We start from the raw sequence: 21,618 nt of genomic DNA on the forward strand, positions 1-21,618 counted from the left end.
TTTATTTTTCCTGAAATGGGTTGAGTTCAGCCACCCCCCCCCCCGCCCCCCAACTTGAAGTATTAACTCACCGGTCTGACGGTCATTCTGTTTGGGGTCACTTGCACTTTGGAAGTTGTCAGAAGCGTATCATGCCGCCGTCATGGGGCTTTGTAGGTAGGAAACGAGAAAGGGCAGAGTTCTGGAGATAACAGTTTTGCAGCCACTTGTAAGGAGGGAGTCTGCTGACGAAGCTGGGGGAGCCAGATCAAAGCCTGGAGCTGCTATATCAGCTTTTCTTGTATGAGTTCTGATAGCTGTCGGGAGTGAGGGCCTCACCTAAGGCTTCCAGAGCAAAAGAGCCTTTTGGAGGCTCTGGGGCAGTGGCCGTGGGGGTCTCACGGCAGTCTGCAGGGAGACATGATGCCATTGAAATTCCATTGCAATCATCGTATAGAGGACAAAAATGGACGGATAAGGAGGGGCATTGACAAACACACGGCCAAAATAAAGGAAAATGGTTTATGCCGCTTGGACTATCAAGTCAATGAAACCAAATCACACTTGTCCAAAGGCTCACTTGAGTTTGTTACTAGGCTGGATCAAATGGGGACCAGTGGCAGTATGGCCACTTGGCTGGGGTTGAAGGAGATTAGAGTAAAAGACAGAGGTGAAGAGATGAAATTCTGATGGCATGCCTTGGTCAAGGAGTCCAAAACAGTCCACCATGGAGGAGAAGGAGTTAGGTCTCCATTCTTTTTGCCCTAGAGAGAAGCAGTGCAGCTCATAAAAGATTGGAATCCTCGGAGTTCCTGTTGTGGCTCAGTGCTAACAAACCCAACTAGAATCCATGAGGACAAGGGTTTGATCCCTGGCCTTGCTCAGTGGGTTAAGGATCAGGCGTTGCTGTGAGCTATGGTGTAGGTCACAGACATGGCTCCCATCTGGTGTTGCTGTGGCTGTGGTGTGGGCTGGCAGCTGTAGCTCTGATTGGACCCCTAGCCTGGGAACTTCTATATGCCACAGGTATGGCCCTAAAAATGCCAAAAAAAAAATTGGAATCCACAGTTGTGTGATGGCACAGAATGTGAGAAGTCTGACCAGCCTTCAAATATTGAAGTGCTATTGAGCTGATCGGAAGGCAATGACCATGGAATGCAAAGATCAAAAGAAGAAATCCAGAAGACAGCCTAAAAGAAAGCATTGAAATTTGCTGACTGGAAAACTACTCTCATGCTAAAAAAAAAACCCCAAAAGCCCATAAAAACATCAAGTTGTTTCTTGTTGTAGTTACACTCCTGCCCTGGAAAGATTTATGAAAGCAAAGGGAGAAAGGAACACATAACATAATTAGGAACAGGCTACCTTCAACACAGTTATTCTAGCTGTGGCTTAATTTGCTTAACAGACTCTGGTCCTTGTTCAAATAAGCTGGCTGTACTATTTATTCCCTTATGTCTTTCACTTCTGTTTCAATAGCTGATGACCCCGCTGCTCAGGTAAATGCAGGAATCAGGCAAAAGGGAGATTGTTCTCTGCTAAGAATCAGGAGACCTGAGGACAGGTTACTCATGTGACTTAAAAGAGTTATTTTACCTTTTTAGGCCTTCATTTCTGTATCTATGAAATGAAAAAAATTTTTTTTGAATAGAATTAATAGTGAGCCAGTTGAAAAAATTAGGGCCAATTCAGGAAAAATGAAAATATTAAAGACTTTTTTTTTCTTTTTAAGAAGACAGCAAATAAGAGGCAGTTGTTTGTGTTTTGTTTTGGTTTTTTTCTTTTTATAGCCACACCTGAGGCATATGGAAGTTCCCAGGCTAGGGGTCTAATTGGAGCTTTGGCTGCTGGCAGGCCAAAGCCACAGCCACAGCAACCCAGGATCTGAGCCATGTCTGCGACCTATACACAATTCATGGTGACACCGGATCTTTAACCCACTGAGCAAGGCCAGGGATCGAACCCACAACCTCATGGTTCCTAGTTGGATTCATTAACCACTGAGCCACAATGGGAACTCCCGTCATACCATTTCTAGTCAATTCTTTCCTTAATAACTTTATCAGAAGGCTATGTGGCCAGAGTGTTTTCCATTCTCAAGAGGCCCTTAAAAAACTCTTGTATGCAAATGATATTTTGCTAATTTATTTATACATATAGGCCTTCAAGGTATGTGTCTTAGTCTGGCAGTTACTACAGAGTAAAATCAATAAACATTACTGATTCAGCAGCTAAAGTAATGATTTTCAGAAAACAGCTCAGCAAACTTTGCAGGTTACAAACAACTAGTCAGTTGATCAGGACTGGAGCTTCAAATATCCAGGTATGTCTTCAAATGAAATGCTCTTGGACCATGTATTGGAACAATAAAGCCATTGCCAACAAAAGTAGATGGAATCCACAGACATTTCATCATGTTAATCTGATCACCTGATTAATCTTGCTTTGAAACTTTTCCAAAGCAAAGAATCAGACAAAGTTTTCATATAGGTATGATCCTAGGAAATCAAAAGAGATGGCAAAACCAGAAATACTGCAAAACTTTTCCTTCCTAAGCCTTTGGGAAAACAGTCTGGTAGTTCCTTAAAAGGCAAAACATAGAGTTACCATTTGACTCAGAAGTTCCACTCCTAGGGAAATACCCAAGAGAAATGAAATCATGCATCCACATATAAACTTGTACACAAATGTTCATAGGTTCATAGTGGTTTTATTCATAAAAGCCAAAAAGTGGAAATAATCCAGATATCCATCAACAAATGAATGGATAAACAAATTTATCCATACAATGGAATATTGATTGACCATTAGAAGAAATGCAGTACTAACCCATGTTACAGCATAGGTGAACCTTGAAAATATATAAGTGAAAGAAGGCAGACACAAAAGGTCCCATGTTGTATGATTCCATTTATATGAAATGTCTAGAATAGGAGATCTATGAGATAGAGTAGATTAGTGGTTGCCGAGGGCTGGGTGGGTTGGGGTGAGATGGAGTTTGACTTCTAATGGGTATGGGGTTTCATTATGGAGTGACAGAAAATGTTCTAAAATCGATTTGTATGGTGTTCCCTGGTGGCTCAGTGGGTTAAGAATCTGGTGGTGTCACTGCTATGGCAGGGGTTTGACCCCTGGCACAGAAACTTCTGTATGCTGTGGTCACAGCTAAAAATAATTGATTTGAGGAGATGGTTGTACCATTCTCCAAATATGCTGCAAACCATTGAATTGCTCTTTTTTTTTTTTTCTAATATGGAAGTTCCAGGCCAGATCGAATCTGCACCACAGCAATGACCCAAGCCATAGCAGTGATAGCACCAGATCCTGAACTGGCTGAGCTACCAGGGAATTCCAGAAGTTGCACTTTCTAAACGGTGTCTGTCTAGGACAATAATACAACCATATAGTGTGTGTGTGAGTGTGTGTGTGTGTGTGTGTGTGTGTGTGTGTGTAGCATCCCCAAGGTATCTCGTCAAATCAGATTGACTGCTAAACCAATCTATTAAACTGTGCTGTAATATAACGTGGTCCTTAGTTTAAAACTGTCATTGATCATTTAAATTTATTTATATCCTGAGGATTCACAAGTCCTTTCTTTCTTTCCTTCTTTGTCTTTTTAGGGCTGCACCTTCAGCATGTGGAAGTTCCTAGGCTAGGGGTCAAATCAGAGCTGTAGCTGCTGGCCTACACCACAGCCATAGCAATGCGGGATCTGAGCCGCATCTGTGACGTATGGCATAGCTCACAGCAATGCCGGATCCTTAACTCACTGAGCGAGGCCAGTGATCGAACCCACATCCTCTTGGATACTAGTCAGGTTCATTTCTGCTGAGCCACAAGGGGGAACTCCACGGGTCATTTCTAAGGCAAACATAAACCTATAATGTGGGGAGCAGATCTGTAAGGAGAAGGAGGAGGAGAAGCTCCCTTGAGGACCTTCAGACTTTCTTTAACTGTAGCCCAAAGCCTTGCTGACACCAGGTTACTGGATTCCATGGTCTGCCAGTCTTGCTCTGCCACTATGACTTACATTCCCAGATTGCTTAGTTTGGTAGCGACTCTGCCTATCTGCCCTCAAGTTGCAGTTTGACCCCATAGAGCAACTCATGCTCCCAGTGGTCTGCCAACTAATGTTCAATCTTGGCCAACGATATTGTTCCTACGTTGATATGCTCGCCTCTACCTGTGTCCCCGGTGGACACTTTATAAGTCTCCCCAGCCCTACTGGGATTTCTGGTCAGCCCAAGACAAAACACCTCCCTTCTCCAAAAAGAAAACCTAAGTACACAGAAACCAAATTATTTGTTTAGGGAAATAGAGAAAGAGCTAGAAATTTAGCTGAGCCAGAATTAGAACCTTCAGATCACACTGCATCTAAAATATAGTAATCAACAAGACTTCATTCTTAAGTAAAATGTTATTTTAATAAAATACTGCATGTATATATTTTTCTTTGCAAAGATGTTATGACCAGGCTGGTTGGTGTGAATGATAATATATGTTGAGCTATATAATTAGTAGCAAAAACAAGGACTCTCAAATAAATAGGCTTCAATTTTTTTTTTTTTTTTAGGACATATTCTGCAGATGAATTGAGACTGGACAACAGGCAAGGAGGAGGCATTGGCTTTTCCTCCAAGAATGTTCTTGATTGGCTTGGGACAGAGAAAGGGGTCATATCTGCCCTCTGGGAATCAAAAGTAACATTGGAGTGACCTTCTGGAGAGAAGAATCCTGCCCTGTCCTTGCCATTTTGCCCAAGATTTCAGAGCTTAACAGAAACATACAAAAGCACCACTTACAGAGTCGCCTTTAGGCATCTGAGGATCCAGCAGGGTGGGTGTGGAATCAGTGGAAAATTCTGGGGAAAGCAGAGCGAGGCTAAGGAGGAAGATCTCGTGTTATGGAGGAGAAGCTGACTTTGCCTGAATGTCCTGACCTAGTATCTGGGTTACTGCAGCCATTTGGAAATCCTAGTAAATACAAGGATTATGGGTATATAATAGAAAAATACAAGAAGCAGAGTTACCTCATTAACCATCTTTTTTTTGGGGGGGGGGTCTTTTTAGGGCCAGATCCACGGCCTATGGAAGTCCCCAGGCTAGGGGTCGAATTGGAGCCACAGTTTCCTGCCTTGTCTGTGACCTACTGCTCAGCTTGACTCATCACTGGATCCTTAACCCACAGATAGAGGCCAGGAATCTTCTTGGATACTAGTTGTGTTCTTAACCTGCTGAACCACAATGGGAACTCCCTAAGCACAGGTTTTTTTTTTTTTTTTTTTTTTTTTGGCTTTTTAGGGCTGCACCCACCACATGTGGAAGTTTCCAGGCTAGGGGTCAAATGGGAGATGCAGATGCTGGTCTACACCACAGCCACAGCCATGACCTACACCACAGCTCACAGCAATGCTGGATCCTCAACCCACTGAGCAAGGCCAGGGATTGAACCCAAAACTTCATGGTTACTAGTCGGATTCATTTCTGTTGGGCCACAACAGGAACTCTCCCAACCCCTCCAACCACTTATTTTTCCTGCCCATACCCTCGTCACATGTAAGTTCTAGGGCCTTTTGCAGCCTATACCACAGCTGGTGTCATGCCTGGCAACACCCCAGAGACAAGCTGGATTATTAACCCACTGCAGTATAGTGGGAACTCCATGTTAATAGTACTTTAAATTGGTCCCCCCCAATTAAGAGTCCTTTACCTAAAGATTCTACTGTAATTGAAGCCATTCAGATATTGTTTGACATAGAATTTGCATGGTATACAAGATATTCAACAATCCTATCAAAACTACTGCTCCTTGCGCCTTTTTTGGGTAAGGATGAGAATGAGTAGAAAATTCAGTTGTGATCCCCAGTCTGGGATTAGGAGCTGGCCCTACCAAGGAATCTTGCTTTTGTATATTTAACAGAAGAATAAGTAAATATTTAGTGGGGGGGAAGGAATCCAGAATGTCCCAGCTTCTAATAAGGCTTTCTCAAGAAGCCTCATTAACATTTCAAAAAACTGTCACCCAATACAATCAGAACGGCAAAGGAGGAAGGAGTTCTGAGCTGATTCTAGCACCTCTGGCCTCAAAACGGGCTGGCAGAAAAGCCTAGAAGCCACCCTCTCTCCTTGGCACAGTCATCGTCTTTCAATACTGAAGACTCCACATCTGTCTACAAAGTCTTCTTGTCGGGCTGGCCCAGGGCCCGGGAGAGGCAGTAGGGGATGAGGCCGACAGATGCCAGGGGCACTGCCGCGCTCTTGCAGAAGGACAGGACGTAGAAGATCAGCTCGATTTGGGATGGGGGTTTCAAGGAGTCAAAGAAGTGCAGGAGGACGAGGGAGGCCACGATGCAGCTGAGGCGGAACGGGAACCACTTGCTGAGCTTGCCTTTGCAGCCCTGCCTGTACATGCTGGAGTTGAGAGCCAGACCCAGGCCGAAGAGGGTCCCCACGTTCTTGAGGAGGCTGGCAAAGGGCGTGGTGTCGATGCGGACCCATTCTGGCCGCTCACACCTTCGCTTGGCTTTCTCTAGGGTCCACAAGAGGTCGACGCCCAGCCCCTTTAGCAGCAGGTAAAATCCAATGGCAAAACTGAACAGGAAGAAGGTAATGAGAAAATACTTCTTGAGGCTGGCGTTGTAGATACTCTGAATGTGGCGGAAAGTCTCAGCAACTGCAATGCCTGCGCGGAAGAAAATGACTGTGAGAAGTGGGGAGGACTCTGGCCCTTCAGCTACAAGTGGGTTTGGAGTGGTGGGTGACACACCATCTATCCCACCACTGGGGAGTTAAGCCACCAATTAGGGGGTCGCTTGGTTTATTCCCGTGTATGACTCCAGCCTGTCCTCATCCATAGATCCTTTCAGGTGGAAGAGTCATGCCACATACTTCCTCCTATCACAGGCAAATTTCCTGTTGGGGGATCCTCCTGTCTCACTTGAATCCCTCTTAGAGACGAAGAGCTCATTCCACTCAAGCAGTCCATTGCATCTTTACATGGATTTGATCATTAGAAAATTCTTCCTCGGAGTTCCCGTTGTGGCTCAGTGGCTAACGAATCCGACTAGGAACCATGAAGTTGCAGGTTCGATCCCTGGCCTTGCTCAGTGGGTTAAGGATCCGGCACTGCCGTGAGCTGTGGTGTAGGTTGCAGATGCGGCTCGGATCCCGTGTTGCTGTGGCTCTGGCGTACGCCGGCGGCTGCAGCTCCGATTCAACCCCTAGCCTGGGAACCTCCATATGCCGCAGGAGCAGCCCAAGAAAATGGCAAAAAGACAAAAAAGAAAAAAAAAGAAAAAGAAAATTCTTCCTTGTACTCAGCTAAAACCTATCTCCTTCTAATGATATTGATTGGTCTCAGTTGTTTCAGCGAAACTTAATAAGTCGTAGGAGTTCCTGTTGTGGCTCAGCAGGAATGAACCCAACTAGTATCCATGAGGATGGGGCCTCTTTCAGTGCGTTAAGGATCTGGCGTTGCCGTGAGCTGTGATGTAAGGTTGAAGACTCGGCTTGGATCCCAAGTTGCTGTCGCTAAGATATAGTCTGGCAGCTGTAGCTCCAATTCCACCCCTAGCCTGGGAACTTCCACCTGTTGCAGGTGCGGCCCTAAAAAAGAAAAAAAATAAATAATAATAATAAGTCATAAACCTAGAGCATCTCTTAGCACATTCTTTTGTTTTTTTTGTTTGTTTTGTTTTTGTTTTTGGCTACACTCCCAGCTTATGGAAGTTCCAGGAATGGAATCTGAGCTGCAGCTGTGACCTATGCCACAGCTACGGCAACACTAGGGCCTTAACCTGATATGCCATAGTGGGAACTCCTCTGTTAACACATATCACGCTTAAAAGAGACATATTCTTCTCTCTAACTTAAACATTCCCGCTTGTTTTGAGTATTATGAACTTCCAGACTCTTGCTCAAACATGGAAGGCAGGACTAAATGCCGTGTTAATTTCCTGGTTACCACGAGGCCATCATTTCCCTTGTTCTCAACATGCTTTGTGAGTACTGCTCTGCTCTGCTCTTTCAGATCTCCAGGGGAAAAACCCTCCAATTTCCCTAAGGCTTTATATTCCAGTGCTTCCCACAAAGTCATGAAATTCTTTCTTACACTTAACCTAAGTCTTCTCTGCCCTTTATTAAATGGATCTAAGAAAACAAAATATTCAAAACTCAGAACCTATAATAAAGACCAGCTGTGGGTTTCTACTAGGTTTGCAAATGAGTTTATTTAAAGAAAGAGCTTTCCAAGGACATTTTGTCAATTTGTTACCTTTGGTAGCTTTTCTTTAAATGAGCGGCCACTTTCAATTGAAGATCAGTAAGAAATAAAGAATGTAAAAACCTCGGAGATTTCAAGCGAATTCAACTGGGTAAGTTAATTTGATGTATTGCCACTTCTCTGGAACATACTCAATTGCATAGATCTGGGCCCTCCTACAGAAATGAGTCATTGCAAATCACCCACCCTTGACTTTCAACCTACTAAAAGGCTAACAGCATTGATTATACACAGAACGTAGCCGGAGTGCTGGGGATTTTGTCCTGATTCGGGAGGAAAGGGATAGGTGGGGGTTGGAGGGAGGGTGCCAGAGCAGCTGGTACCTGACAAGACTCCAGCAACAACTTGATGGGGAAAATGAGCAGCAAGGTAGATTCGTGACAGACAGACGTTCAGCTGCACAGTCCAGAATCCCAACCACAAAATGACATTCAAGCACCTGCAGCGGAAGAGGCAGCCATAATAGAACCCAGATATAAATCCTTCGGCAAAGAGAACAGTCTCGGCCGGAATGTTAGAGCCTGACAAACTCAAATGCCATCAGTGGAATTTTTGTAAACTGAGGCTTTTATGCAAAAACTCAAAGATACCTGTGGCAGGTGGTGAACCCCTGTGTATGTGAATCTTTTTTTTTTTTTCTTTTTATGGCTGTACCTGCAGCATATGGAAGTTCCTAGGCTAGGGGTAGAATTGAAGCTGCAGCTGCTGGCCTACACCATAGCCACAGCAAAGCCAGATCCGAGCTACATTTGCAACCCACACTGCAGCTTTTGGCAACACCAGATCCTTAACCCACTGAGCAAGGCCAGGGATTGATCCTGCATCCTCATGGACACTATGTCAGTTCTTAACCGGCTGAGCCACAACGGGAACTCCTGTGTATATGAATTTTAACCTCTTACGTTTCATAATTAGGGATTTACACACCCAGAATTCCCTGTAGTAAGAATGTCTTCTGCTTCTTTGTTTCTTTTAACCCAGATGGGCTAACTCAATGGTTAGTAGAGAAATGGGTTTTTACTTAAAGCCTGCTTTTGACCTCGCTAGCTGATCTTGAGAAACCCCTTTGCCATGTTCGCCTTTATTTCCTCATCTATAAAATTAGGTGTTGCACCCGTGGGTCCCTTCCAGCCCTAACATTCTGTGACTCTCATGTCCACCGGCAGCAGAAATGCCACAGCTCTCATTAGCACCAACCCAAGGTATGGCAGGGGCTGGGGGGCATGTGGAGGAGCACGTGGTGTGTCATCTACAGAGAGAGCCAGCTCCTGCCCTCCACCACCCACAACCCAGAGCTGAGTTCTCACCGAAAGCCGTAGGTTGGCTTTTTCTTTCCCCGAATGATAGAGAGGGTGGACGTGACCATCACATAGTATACACCTGCTGTGCCCATGGCATGGCCAGAGGGACTCCCTGAAGGACAGAAAAGAGATGAATGAAGGAACCAAAGGTGAAAATTCTCCATCTGGGAGATTGCTGGGGGCACCATCCATCCATCCATTCATCCATCCATCCCGCCATTCATTCATTTATACATTTAGTCATTTATTTAACAAATATCTATTGAGCTCCTACTACATGCCCAGCACTGTGCTAGGCCCTTGAGGGTACAGAGGTAGGCAAAGTCAGGGAAGCCCCCAACTCTTGGGGTTATACATAGCCTAGAGATCACACCAAGAATCAGCAGGTTGGATATATAATTGCAAACCCATCTGCCCTCCCTTACCTCTCTTCCACTCTCTCTTTGCTCACTCCGCTCCGGCCATGCTGGCCTCATTGCTCTCTCTCTCTTTTTTTTTTTTTTTTGGCCACACTCTTGTATGAGGAAGTTCCCAGGCCAGGGACTGAACCCATGCTGCCACTGCGGCAATACCAGGTCCTTAATCCGTTCCGCCACACGGGAACTTCCATCGTTGCTCTCCTCTAAACACACTCCCACCTCAGGGTCTTTGTGATGTTGCTCTCTCTAGCCAGACACTTCTTCCTCCAGAAATGTATTGGCTAACGCTCTTGTCTCTTTCAAGTTTTTCGATCAAATCTCGCCTTCTCAGCAAGTCCTGCCTTGAGCACCCTGTTTAATACTGCAAACAATTCCCATTCCGGATGCCTCTTCCCTGAGAGAGAGGGTCCTGCGATGTGCTGCCCAGATCCCTTCTGGACTGAAGAGCTGATTTTCCCTTTTTTCTGGTCGAGAGTGTGGCTGCAGACAGCCCTCAGCCCTCAGACTTCTCTGGGCATTGTCAAGCCATTTTTCTTTCTCTCTCTCTCTTTCTCTCTTGATTTTTTTTTTGGGGGGGTTGGGAGGGCACAGATGCCACACACGGAAGTTCTCAGGCTAGGGTTGAATCAGAGCTGCAGCTGCCGGCCTACGCCACAGCCATAGCAACTCCAGATCCAAGCCACATCTGCAAACTACACCACAGCTCCCGGCAATGCCAGATCCTCAACCCACTGAGTGAGGCCAGGGATTGAACCCACATCCTCAAAGATACTAATCAGGTTCGTTACCACTGAGCCACAGTGGGAACTCCTGTGGGGAGCCCGCACCCAATCGCTGGTCTCTATTGGGGCATAAGGCCCTGGTCCCCTTGAGTCAATTCAGAACTCCTGTAGAGTCGGCTGAGACTGAATCACAACTAGGCTTCTTCTGCCCAGGTGGCTTTGGTCCCTTCCTTCTACAAATCCTGCTCCCAAGAGTAGCTTTCCTCCTGCCTAATATTCTCTACCTGAGTCTGCTTTCCAGGAAACCCACAGGTAAAGCTTTGCTTTTCTTTTCTCCTCCTCTACTTCCTCCTCTTTCTTTTTCCTCTAATATCCTATATATTTTACTTGTGTATTATGATTTGATATCTCTGTCTCTGTCTCTCTCTCTCTCACACACACACCCCATTCAAATTTCAACTCCGCGAGGGAAGGGAGCTTTTTCCATTTTATTTACCGAGGTATTTCACTGCCTAGAACAGAGCCTGGCACAGAGTAGATACTCAATAAATAACATCTGGGAGTTCCCGTCGCGGCTCAGTGGTTAACGAATCCGACTAGGAACTGTGAGGTTCCCTGCCCTTGCTCAGTGGGTTAAGGATCCAGCGTTGCCGTGAGCTGTGGTGTAGGTCGCAGATGCAGCTCGGATCTCGAGTTGCTGTGGCTCTGCCGTAGGCCAGAGGCTATAGCTCTGATTTGACCCCTAGCTTAGGAACCTCCATGTGCCACGGGTGCAGCCCTAGAAAAGACAAAAAAAGACCAAAAAAAGAAAAAAAGAAAAAAGAAATAAATAACATCTGAATGAATGGATATGCTCTGAAGTGAACCTAGGGTTTGTGAGAACAACAAAGTTCCATGCCCTAGTCTGGCGGTCAAGGGTAGGGTCCCTGAGGAAGGGACACTAGTACAGAGACCTAAGGGTGAGCGAAGGGATTGAATATTCCTTTCCCTCCTGAACAATGAAATCTGTCATTTGACTGAACAGTGCCTGTCTGGGTATAACTAGTAACATCCAGTCAGGGTGTGGGATCGGATGGGCAGCTTGGGAGGACATATGTCCCAGGGAAGCCTCTGGAAAGGATGGCTGGGAACTCAGGCCTCTGCCGAGTGCCCTGCCCTGGACCAAGGGTCTCAGCACAGTTACTCTCATGAGCCCTTTGCCTGTGAGGGAGCTCTTCCCTCTCTGAACGAGCAATTTCTGCTCGGGAAACATCGGGCCGATTTCCAAAGTGGCAGTTGTACCTAGGCTATTCAGAAAGGCCTCGCGGATGTGAATTCCAATGGAGGGGTCCCACCCCAAGACCATGGCCAGAGCTTGAAGGAGTGGCTCTGCTTGTGTCCCCTTCAAGACAGCTTCACCCACAGTGAACATTACTGGGTGTCCACAATGAGCAAGCACCCCCCCCCCCCCAGCTTCTGTCTCTACAAGGACTGGGCTTCTCACCTGGGCCGGTCTCACAGGTGACTGGGAACTGCTTTATCAGTGGCACCGAGGTGTTGCTGTAGTAGTCAGTGTCCAGGACCCACCAGTAGGGGCGCTGTCCAAAGAGAATCCTGCAAAAAAGCAGAACCAGGGTCTGGAGTTAGGGGAAGAAGCCCTTTTGTCCCACGCCAGGCTTCCAGAAGAGAGGGTGGCTGGAGGAGAAGATCCTTTTGATCCTACACAGAAAACTGGTAGCCTGGCTGCCTCCAAGAAGGGGAACTGGACAGCTGGGAAGAGGTGGGCAAGGGAGATTTTTTATATAACTTTTGAATTTTGCAACGATATGAAGGTGTTATTTATTCAAACATAAATAAATAAATCCAGGAGTTCCCACTGTGGCGCAGTGGAAACCAATCCGACGAGTATCCATGAGGATGGGGGTTCGATCCCTGGCTTCGCTCGGTGGGTTAAGGATCTGGCGTTGCCCCGAGCTGTGGTGCAGGTAGCAGATACGGCTCAGATCCTGTGTTGCTGTGGCTGTGGTGTAGACCAGCAGCTATAGCTCCGATTCAACCCCTAGCCTGGGAACTTCCATAATGCCACAAGTGCAGCCCTCAAAAGAAGACAAAAATAAATAAATACATAAATAAAATAATTTTGTGTGTGTGTGTGTGTGTCTTTTTGCCTTTTTCTACGGCCACTTCCTGCGGCATATGGAGGTTCCCAGGCTAGGGGTCTAATTGGAGCTGTAGCCGCCGGCCTACGCCAGAGCCCCAGCAATGCGGGATCCAAGCCGCGTCTTCGACCTACACCACAGCTCAGGGCAACGCCAGATCCTTAACCCACTGAGCGAGGCCAGGGATCGAACCTGCAACTTCATGGTTCCTAGTCGGGTTTGTTAACAACTGCGCCATGACAGGACTCCTAATTTTTTTTAAAGTATGGTTTTCATTGTGGAAACAGGTGTGAAAGTTTGGTTGGGAGGCCTCCTCTGTCCTGCGGTGGTGGGACAGTGATTTCTCACTTAAATGAGGGGCAGCCACTAACTCTGAGCTCTACTAACTTCGAGAAAATACATGGTTCTTTAACTGAGAACAAATGTTTGGAATAACCCTTTATCTTTTTAATTTTTAATTTTTTTTCCCTTTTCACAGCCACACCTGTGGCATACAGAAGGAAGTTCCCAGGCTAGGGGTTGAATGGGACCTGAAGCTGCAGGCCTACAGCACAGACATGGCTGTGCAGGATCCAGGCCGCATCTTCGACCTACACAGCAGCCTGCAGTAACACTGGATCTTTAACCCACTGAGTGATGCCAGGGATTGAACCCAAAACCTCATGGAGACTATGTTGGTCTCTTAAACTGCAGAGCCACAGTGGGAACTCCCTATCTTTTAATTTTTTTCATTTTAAAAATTTATTTTATTTTATTTTTTTGTTTTTTCGGAGTTGCCCCCGTAGCATATGGAGGTTCCTGCTGGCCTACGCCACAGCTACAGCAGTGCAGGATCCGAGCCTCAGCGCTAACTGCTGAGCCACGATGGGAACTCCTATTTTTAAAATTAAAAATTTTTCTTTTTAGGGCCGGACCCACAGCATATGAAAGTTCCCAGGCTAGGGTCTAATCGGAGCTACAGCTGCTTGGCCTACGCCACAGCTATAGCAGTGCAGGATCTGAGCCTCGCCTGTGACCTAGACCACAGCTCACAGCAACACTGGATCCTTAACCCACTGAGCAAGGCCAGGGATCAAACCTGCGTCCTCACAGATGCTAGTCAGATTCGTTAACCTGAGCCGAGACAGGAATGCCCCCTCTTTTTATTTTTTAAGATCATGTTCTTAGGATTCCCGTCATGGGGCAGCAGAAATGAATTCAACTAGGAACCACGAGGTTTCGGGTTCGATCCCTGGCCTCACTCAGGGGGTTAAGGATCCGGCGTTGCCATGAGCAGTAGGTCACAGGCGTGGCTGGGATCCTGCTCTGCTATGGCTGGGGCTATGGCCTGCAGCTGTAGCTCTGATTCAACTCCTAGCCTGGAAACCTCCATATGCTGTGAGTACAGCCCTAAAAAAAAAAAAAAGTAAAAGATCATGCTCTTGAACACAGGAAGTTACAGACAAAACTCGGGTTTTTCAATAGAAGTTTCAGGATCCCGTCAATATGCTTTGGGCTTCTGAGCCCAATAACAATGTTTTCTTTCCTACTCTAAAGGACTTTTCTTATTTACGGCCAAAGAAAATTAGAGCTAGAAGAGACCTTAAGAATCACCCGACAGTGAACGAAGATAATTTCAGGGATGGGAAAGGTCTTAGAGGGCAGCTGGTCCAACCTTTTCATTTTCTAGATGAAGAAATAGAGGCCAAACCAGTAATATGCTAGAGTCAGCCAGTCCTGGCTAACAATTGTCAAATACGCAGGGTTTTTGCAAGCCAGACCCATCAGTAGCTTGGAAAAAGTCATAATGAGATAATACATACAGTAGAAACTGGTAAATACTAAAATCAGGGCTTTTTACCCTGAAGAGCTGGTTTATCGGCAATGAATAAAACATAATTCCTTTTTTTTTTTTTTGCTTTTCTTTTCACACCTGCGCTTATGGACGTTCCTGGGCTAGGTGTCAAATCAGAGCTGCAGCTGTGGCCTACACCACAGCCACAGCAACACTGGCTCCAAGTTGCCTCTTCAACCTACACTGCAGCTTGTGGCAACACTGCAGCTGTGGCAATGCCGGATCCTTAACCCACTGAGCAAGGCCACGATCAAACCTTCATCCTCATAGACACTGTGTCAGGTTCTCCACCCACTGAACCACAACAGAGACGCCTAAAACATAATTCTTAAGAGCCTTGCCTCTGAAGCCAGCCTGCCTGGGCTCAAATCTTGCCTCTGACATTTACTACTTGTGTTTTTCTAGTTGTTTAACTCAATTCCTTCGTCTCTTCATCTATGACATAGTAGTAACTACCCTAGAGAAAAGTACTTAGCACATGGCCGGGCACATACTAAATGTTCAATAAATATTAATAACTATAATAATTGTTAAGGTGCCAGAGATAATCTACGTTTACAGATTATAAAACAGAAACTCAGAGTTTTGCTATGAGCTGGTAGGTGTCTGAACAAGGGCAACCTCCGGATTATTTCTAAATACCCCACCCTACAGATTTTTAAATTGCTGCATGTTTCCTGTTTTCATACCTCACCCCTCTTCTTTCATACATGTGTCTTTATGTCTCCTATGCTGCAAAGTAGTGAAACTGTTGCTTTGGTTATAACCTATAATTCACTAGGTCCAGCTGACCCTCCATCCAGATGAAACGGCCTTTCCTGTATCTTCAGCTCACTGATAAGGTTTTCTGTCTTCCCTCTTTATGCAGATGATCCGAAGTCGAGGGGAGTAACCTGCGGCTTCCTGAAGAGCACAGAGAAGGCAACTTCCGGTGGACGGACATTTCCAGAGAGAATGCCGGCCTCCTTCCTTGCCAGTCTCCTCTTTGTCTGGCTCTTACTCACCACTTAAAGACGAGGTTGAGCCAGTCTCCAATCACAGCTACCCAGAGGAGTTTGATGCCCACAGCTTCTTGAAGATGGAACCAGATGGGGAAGAGGACATAAAAGGCATTTCGGAGGTCCGCGATCACAGATACCAAGATGAACCAATCCTGGGAGTCCTGGTAATTCACCTGGAGGTAGCGCGTTGATTGGATCCCAAAGTTATGGAGAAGGTTCATTCCCTCCTCCATCCTCACTCGCTGGCCCCGCAGGAAGCCTTCGGCTGCACCCTCTCAGTTATTTCAGACTTGGCACTGATTGCTCTGCTATCAGCCTGCGCCTTGCCTCTGTTTTATACACCCTGTATCCAATCTGTAGGTCAACCCAGCCCTGATCTTTGGACTCAAAAACCACTTTTGTCTAAAATCTATTGATCAAAGGTGCATCACCAGGAGGTTGATGCAAACATGTTCGGCATGATTTACGTAAAATAGAAAAACATGCACACAAAAACAGCCTGATCAGCCATGGACTGGCACAGCCAATTATTAACTTTGGCATTGCTGCTTGACAGTGCAAGGGGCTGCCCTTCTGGCTCTGAAACCTGGCCAGAACATAGGACAGAGTCTAAATCCACGCTGGTTCTTGCGAAGATACCTGATTTCCTAAGTCTGCAACTTCACTTATTTGGGGACAAAGAAAAGTCTCTGAGCTCTAGCTATTCAACTTGTAAATCATTAATTTAAAAATATTGGAGTTCCTGTTGTGGCTCAGCGGTAACAAATCTGACTAGTATCTATGAGGATGGGGGTTCCATCCCTGGCCTCATTCATGGGGTTAAGGAGCTGGTTTTGCTGTGAGCTGTGGTGTAGGTTGCAGACTTGGCTCAGATCTGGTGTTTCTGTGGCTGTGGTGTAGGCCAGCTGGTATAGCTCCGATTCGACCTCTAGCCTGGGAATTTCCATATGCCGCAGGTGCGGCCCTAAGAAGACTAAAATAAAATAAAATAAAATAAAATATTGTAAGTTCTCTTGTACTGGGAACTATCATCTTGCTGGGCCTTTATTATTATTTTTTTTTCTTTTTCTACTGCACCTGCAGCATATGGAATTACTTGGGCCAGGGATGGAATCTGAGTCACAGCTGCAACCTAAGCCACAGCCACGGCAATGCCAGATCCTTAACCCACTGCACTGGGCTGGGGATTGAACCCACACACCACAGAGACAATGCTGGCTCCTAACCCACTGTGCTAAAGCAGGAACTACTTGTTGGGGCTTTCTTAATTGAATTAGGGTCTGGGAAACGTCTCTGATTTGGGGATCAAATCCTCTTCCCAATATTGGCTCCATATCTCTTAGGGCCAGACAATAATCATTGCTGAATGCACTGGTTAATTGTTTAATGTCCTTAAGTGTAAGCAATAAAGTAAATGTATGTTCATGAAAAACGATATGATGAATATATGGTTTTAAATAAAAACACCAGTAAACTGGGGACTCTGGAAAGGGCTTCTCTGTTTATTTATTTATTTTTTTGTCTTTTGTCCTTTTAGGGCCGCACCTGCGGCATATGGAGGTTCCCAGGCTAGGGGTCGAATCGGAGCTGTAGCCACCAGCCTACACCAGAGCCACAGCAATGCCAGATCCAAGCCACGTCTGCAACCTACACCACAGCTCATGGCAATGCCGGATCCTTAACCCACTGAGCAAGGCCAGGGATCGAACCCACAACCTTATGGTTCCTAGTCAGATTCGTTTCCGCTGCGCCATGACGGGAACTCTGGGCTTCTGTATTGTGAACTTTCTTTCATTTGTACTTGTAGAGAGATAGAGAAATAGAGAGATCGATATAGATAGATTGATACAGATATAGATATATACAAATAGTCACCAGGAAGTCAATACAATGCTATTACAGCCGTGGATGTAGACAAGGAATAAATAAAGTAGCAAACACCAAGTTAAGTGAAGCAAAGCTGCCTGCTCACCCCCAGGAGCAGAAACCATCCTGCAGCAGCACAGAGACCAAATCCTCACTCTCAGGTGACCTAGTCTGTGAAGGGAACAGGGGCTAACTCAGGTGATGCACTGATGCCTTTTCAAAGATAAGAGCCAGTGGGATTAGAACTTGTTAAAACCCACCTGAATTCCTCATTAGTAAGTCCATGGTTGCTTTATAAGGGGTAGTTCGGGGACAGGGCAAAGAAACTCAGAGCAAACGAGTTTGTAGCAAAGGTTGACCACATTCCATGCTGGAAATGATTAAAGCCTCATCCAGGAGCTGTGATCTGGAGTGTCACCTCCACCCCCCAGGCTCCTTTCCAGCTCCAGCAGAATCCAACTGCCCTTGACCGCATTGTCTCTGCTGGTCCAAGCAGCTCTGTCCTGCCACGCCTAGTTTGGAAAGCAGGGATAATGGTAGGGGTGGTGGCCATGGGTGGGCTGCAAATGACGCATGTACTTGTAGCATGGCGCGTGGGGCCGGCGGGGGGCAGGGGGGGAGTTCTGCATTTTCGGGACTGCTTGGCCAGAAGTAGCGTCCCCTGAAGAGGAGGTGACCCCTTCCTTCTACCCAGATAAGCCCTTCTAGAAAGTATTGAGTAACTATTGTGGTGATCCCTGAGGACTAGAGTTTCTCTGGTCTGAGATGAGTCAAGGGGAGAGCCTCTGACAATATATTCAAAGGCCACTGTCTCGGTCTCCGCCAGGCTGCTAGGAGCCAGAGTGTCTGAGCTGGGTGGGGTTCCATCACGTGCTCAGCATATGGGCAGCCAGGAGGAGACCTGTCCCCTGGAGGCAGCTCAGGGAGAATGCTCCTGTGGACAAGGAGGTGACACAGGGCAGGGAGGAAGTCCCTCTGGCAGGCTGCCCACTAGGCAGGGGCACTCTCTTGGTCAGAGCAAGTGGTACATCATGAAACTCTTTGCCAGCCGCCAGCTTTCTAACTTCCAGCCCCTTCTTGCCACCTCCAGCAAATTTTTTATCATGTCCGGACAGAGGTGAGGCCCCAAAGGACTTGAGTCTGCTAGAAAGCTGACTGAAGAGAGAAATGGTGGAGCTCTCAAATCCTCAAAGGATATTTGTGGCTATTTGTGGTAAATATTGTGGGAGAAGCCTTTGAGTTGCTGGAGGTTTAAGGAAGAATTTACTCTAGTATATGTGCTGCTGAAGTGAGCACAAGAATTCACTTTTTTTTTTTTTGGTATTTTGGGCTGCACCCATGGTATATGGAAGTTCCCAGAATAGGGGTCGAATCGGAGCTATAGCCACCAGCCTACACCACAGCCACAGCAATGCCAGATCCGAGATTCTCCTGTGACCTATACCACAGCTCATGGCAATGCCAGAGCCTTAACCCACTGATCGAGGCTGGCGAGTGAACCCGAGTCCTCATGGATAATACTCGGGTTCATTACCACTAAGCAACAACGGGAACCCCAGTATTCACCCATTTATAGAACTCTCTCCAGGCAATTCCCATTGTGGTGAAGTGGAAATGAATCCGACTAGTATCCATGAGGATGCGGGTTCAATCCCTGGCCTCGATCAGTGGGTTAAGGATCTGGCATTGCTGTGAGCTGTGGTGTTGGTTGAAGATGCGGCTCGGATCTTATATTACTGTGGCTGTGGTGTAGGCTGGTAGCTGCAGCTCCAATTCAACCCCTAGCCTGGGAACTTTGATACGCCATGGGTGCAGCCCTAAAAAAGCAAAAAACAAAACAAAACAAAACAAAAAACAAATAAATATCTCCAGAGAGGGGATCCCATTATCCCCCTCCAATCCCTGGCATGTTTCAAGTTCTCCAGTTTCATTTAACAAACATTTCCTTAACAAAGCACCACACCTGGCTCCCTGAGGAATTCAAAATTAAACCCCAGGAGTTCCCGTTGTGGTGCAGCAGAAACGAATCCGACTAGGAACCGTGAGGTTGCGGGTTCGATCCCTGGCCTTGCTCAGTAGGTTAAGGATCCAGCATTGCCACGAGCTGTGGTGTAGATCAAAGACATGGCTCATTGCTGTGGCTGTGGCGTAGGCCGGTAGTTGTAGCTCTGATTAGACCCTCATAGCCTGAGAAACTCCATACGCCTCGGGTGCAGCCCTAAAAAGACAATAAAATAAAATAAAATAAAATAAAGCCCAATTGGAGTTCCCACTGTGGCTCAGCAGATTAAGAGCCTGACTATTATCCATGAGGGTTCGGGTTCGATCCCTGAAGTCACTCAATGAGTTAAGGATCCAGCGTTACCCGAAAGCTGTGGCATAGATCAAGTATGTGGCTCACATCTGCATTGCGATGTGGTTGCTGTGTTGACCCCTAGCCCGGGAATGTAGAAAGAAAAAAAAAAAGAAAAAAGTTAAACCCCAGTTGTCCTCAGGGGTCTCCACACCCTCCCTAGCAGTGCAGGGAAGCCAGACACTTACTTAACTATGTCAACTTCGGGATCCTTCAATGGAAACCAAACCCATTTATACGAATACCAGCCAGCTCTCTATTATTTTGTTCTTGGCAGAGATGACTCAAGACTTATTAAAGCCCGCTGGAGAAACGACAGCTAAGTCTAGGAATCAATGAAGATGGAAAATTATGTGGATCCCTCTTTTCCAGGCCCATGAGCTGGGCACTTCCCAGGCACTCTCTCCGCAAACAGAAGTTCAAAGGCTTGGGGATCTTGGTTTGGGAAGAACATGACGGCGAGGTGCCAGAAAGTACAGTCTTGTCTGCCCTTAAATAAGTGCAGCTGGTTCCAGTGTATTTGGCATCTTCTTGTCCCAGAGCAAGGTTGACTCATTCACTCAGACAAGCTTCTTTGCTGACGGGAAAGCAAAGGCAAAGGAGCCTTAATTGACCACGCACCTCGTCCAAAAATTGCTTTTATTACCCAAAAGAAACTGTGACTTTATCTGCAGCCAAGTCCTCCATTCTAGCTAGGGCTCTGGGTTCTTTTGAGAGAGGACTTGCCTTTCTGCTCTGCTGTGATCACTCCAGTGGGTCTTGCCAGCACATGGTAGCAGAAAGGCCAAACACGACTTCAATCCAAAGCTTTGTCTGAGTATCAGCGCAGAAATCTCTGAAGGGTTACAGCCTCAACAGCAAGATGTACAATTTTATTTTAAAAATTTTAAGAAATTTCTTTTTTTTTTGAGAAAATGAAAAGTTTTAATTAATCTTTCCTTTACATAGTTTTCTCGTTTATAGTCTACCAACAAATAAATTCAGGCATGTCTTGGGATCATTTTAAAACCTACCTCTATTATGTCTTCTTCTTTGTTTGTAAAACCTTAAAGCAATTGCCTCTGTTGAGGCAAGTTGGGATTTGCTCTGTTTTGTTACCTTAACCTTAAGCTTTACTGTAAGCTGGGTAAACTAAAATTATAGATCTCTTTTATTTTCCAAGTTGTTTCCCTCTAAGAAATCCCTTCTGTCGTTTCCCTAAGTAAAAAGACTCAAAATGTTTTTGAATAGGAACTGTAACAATAATGACCTTGGCTGAAGAAGAGATTTCTATCCAGGTACTTTTCTCCCCTACCAAGTGCTTGGTGGTGGCGGGTGAGGTGGTGGTGTTTAGGGAGAGACAGAAGTTGGCTGGATCACTGCTGTCACCTTTGATATGAGTAACCCAGATCTTTTTTTTTTTTTTTCAAAAACATGTTGGTAAAAACAGGTGGAGGGAGAGGTGGATTAATCATTGCCAGCCAGTGAAAATGGCTGACTTATCTCCGGAGTGGTGAGAAAGTTCAACTGCAGGACCTTGAACTGTGCATCTGTTGACCATGTTAGATGAGCGTGGTACATGTCTCAGGATGTGCTGGACATTTTGTCCACAGAAAAATGATGGAGAGCATTTACTTCATCGTAAACAGTTCAGATTTCCTGGTTCATTATCTTCCTTCTGTCACCCTAGGGCCTGTCTTCTACCAAAATCAAATAAATCATCGGAGCCTCTATGGGAAGCACAGG

At 46.0% G+C, this 21,618-nt stretch overlaps 1 protein-coding gene across 1 annotated transcript; it reads right to left on the reverse strand.

The window, feature by feature from the left end:
• Positions 1–5,270: 5,270 nt before the first annotated feature.
• On the reverse strand, positions 5,271–16,174 carry G6PC1 (glucose-6-phosphatase catalytic subunit 1). Its single transcript, XM_047757571.1, has 5 exons — positions 15,678–16,174; positions 12,185–12,294; positions 9,567–9,672; positions 8,583–8,698; positions 5,271–6,660 (listed from the first exon to the last, which is right to left on the reverse strand). Exons 1-5 carry the CDS (start codon positions 15,905–15,907, stop codon positions 6,149–6,151), a joined length of 1,074 nt encoding a protein of 357 aa, XP_047613527.1. The 5' UTR covers positions 15,908–16,174; the 3' UTR covers positions 5,271–6,148.
• Positions 16,175–21,618: the final 5,444 nt, after the last annotated feature.

Source organism: Phacochoerus africanus, chromosome 14 (genome assembly GCF_016906955.1).
Source record: "Phacochoerus africanus isolate WHEZ1 chromosome 14, ROS_Pafr_v1, whole genome shotgun sequence".
In the NCBI taxonomy this organism is placed as follows: Eukaryota; Metazoa; Chordata; class Mammalia; order Artiodactyla; family Suidae; genus Phacochoerus; species Phacochoerus africanus.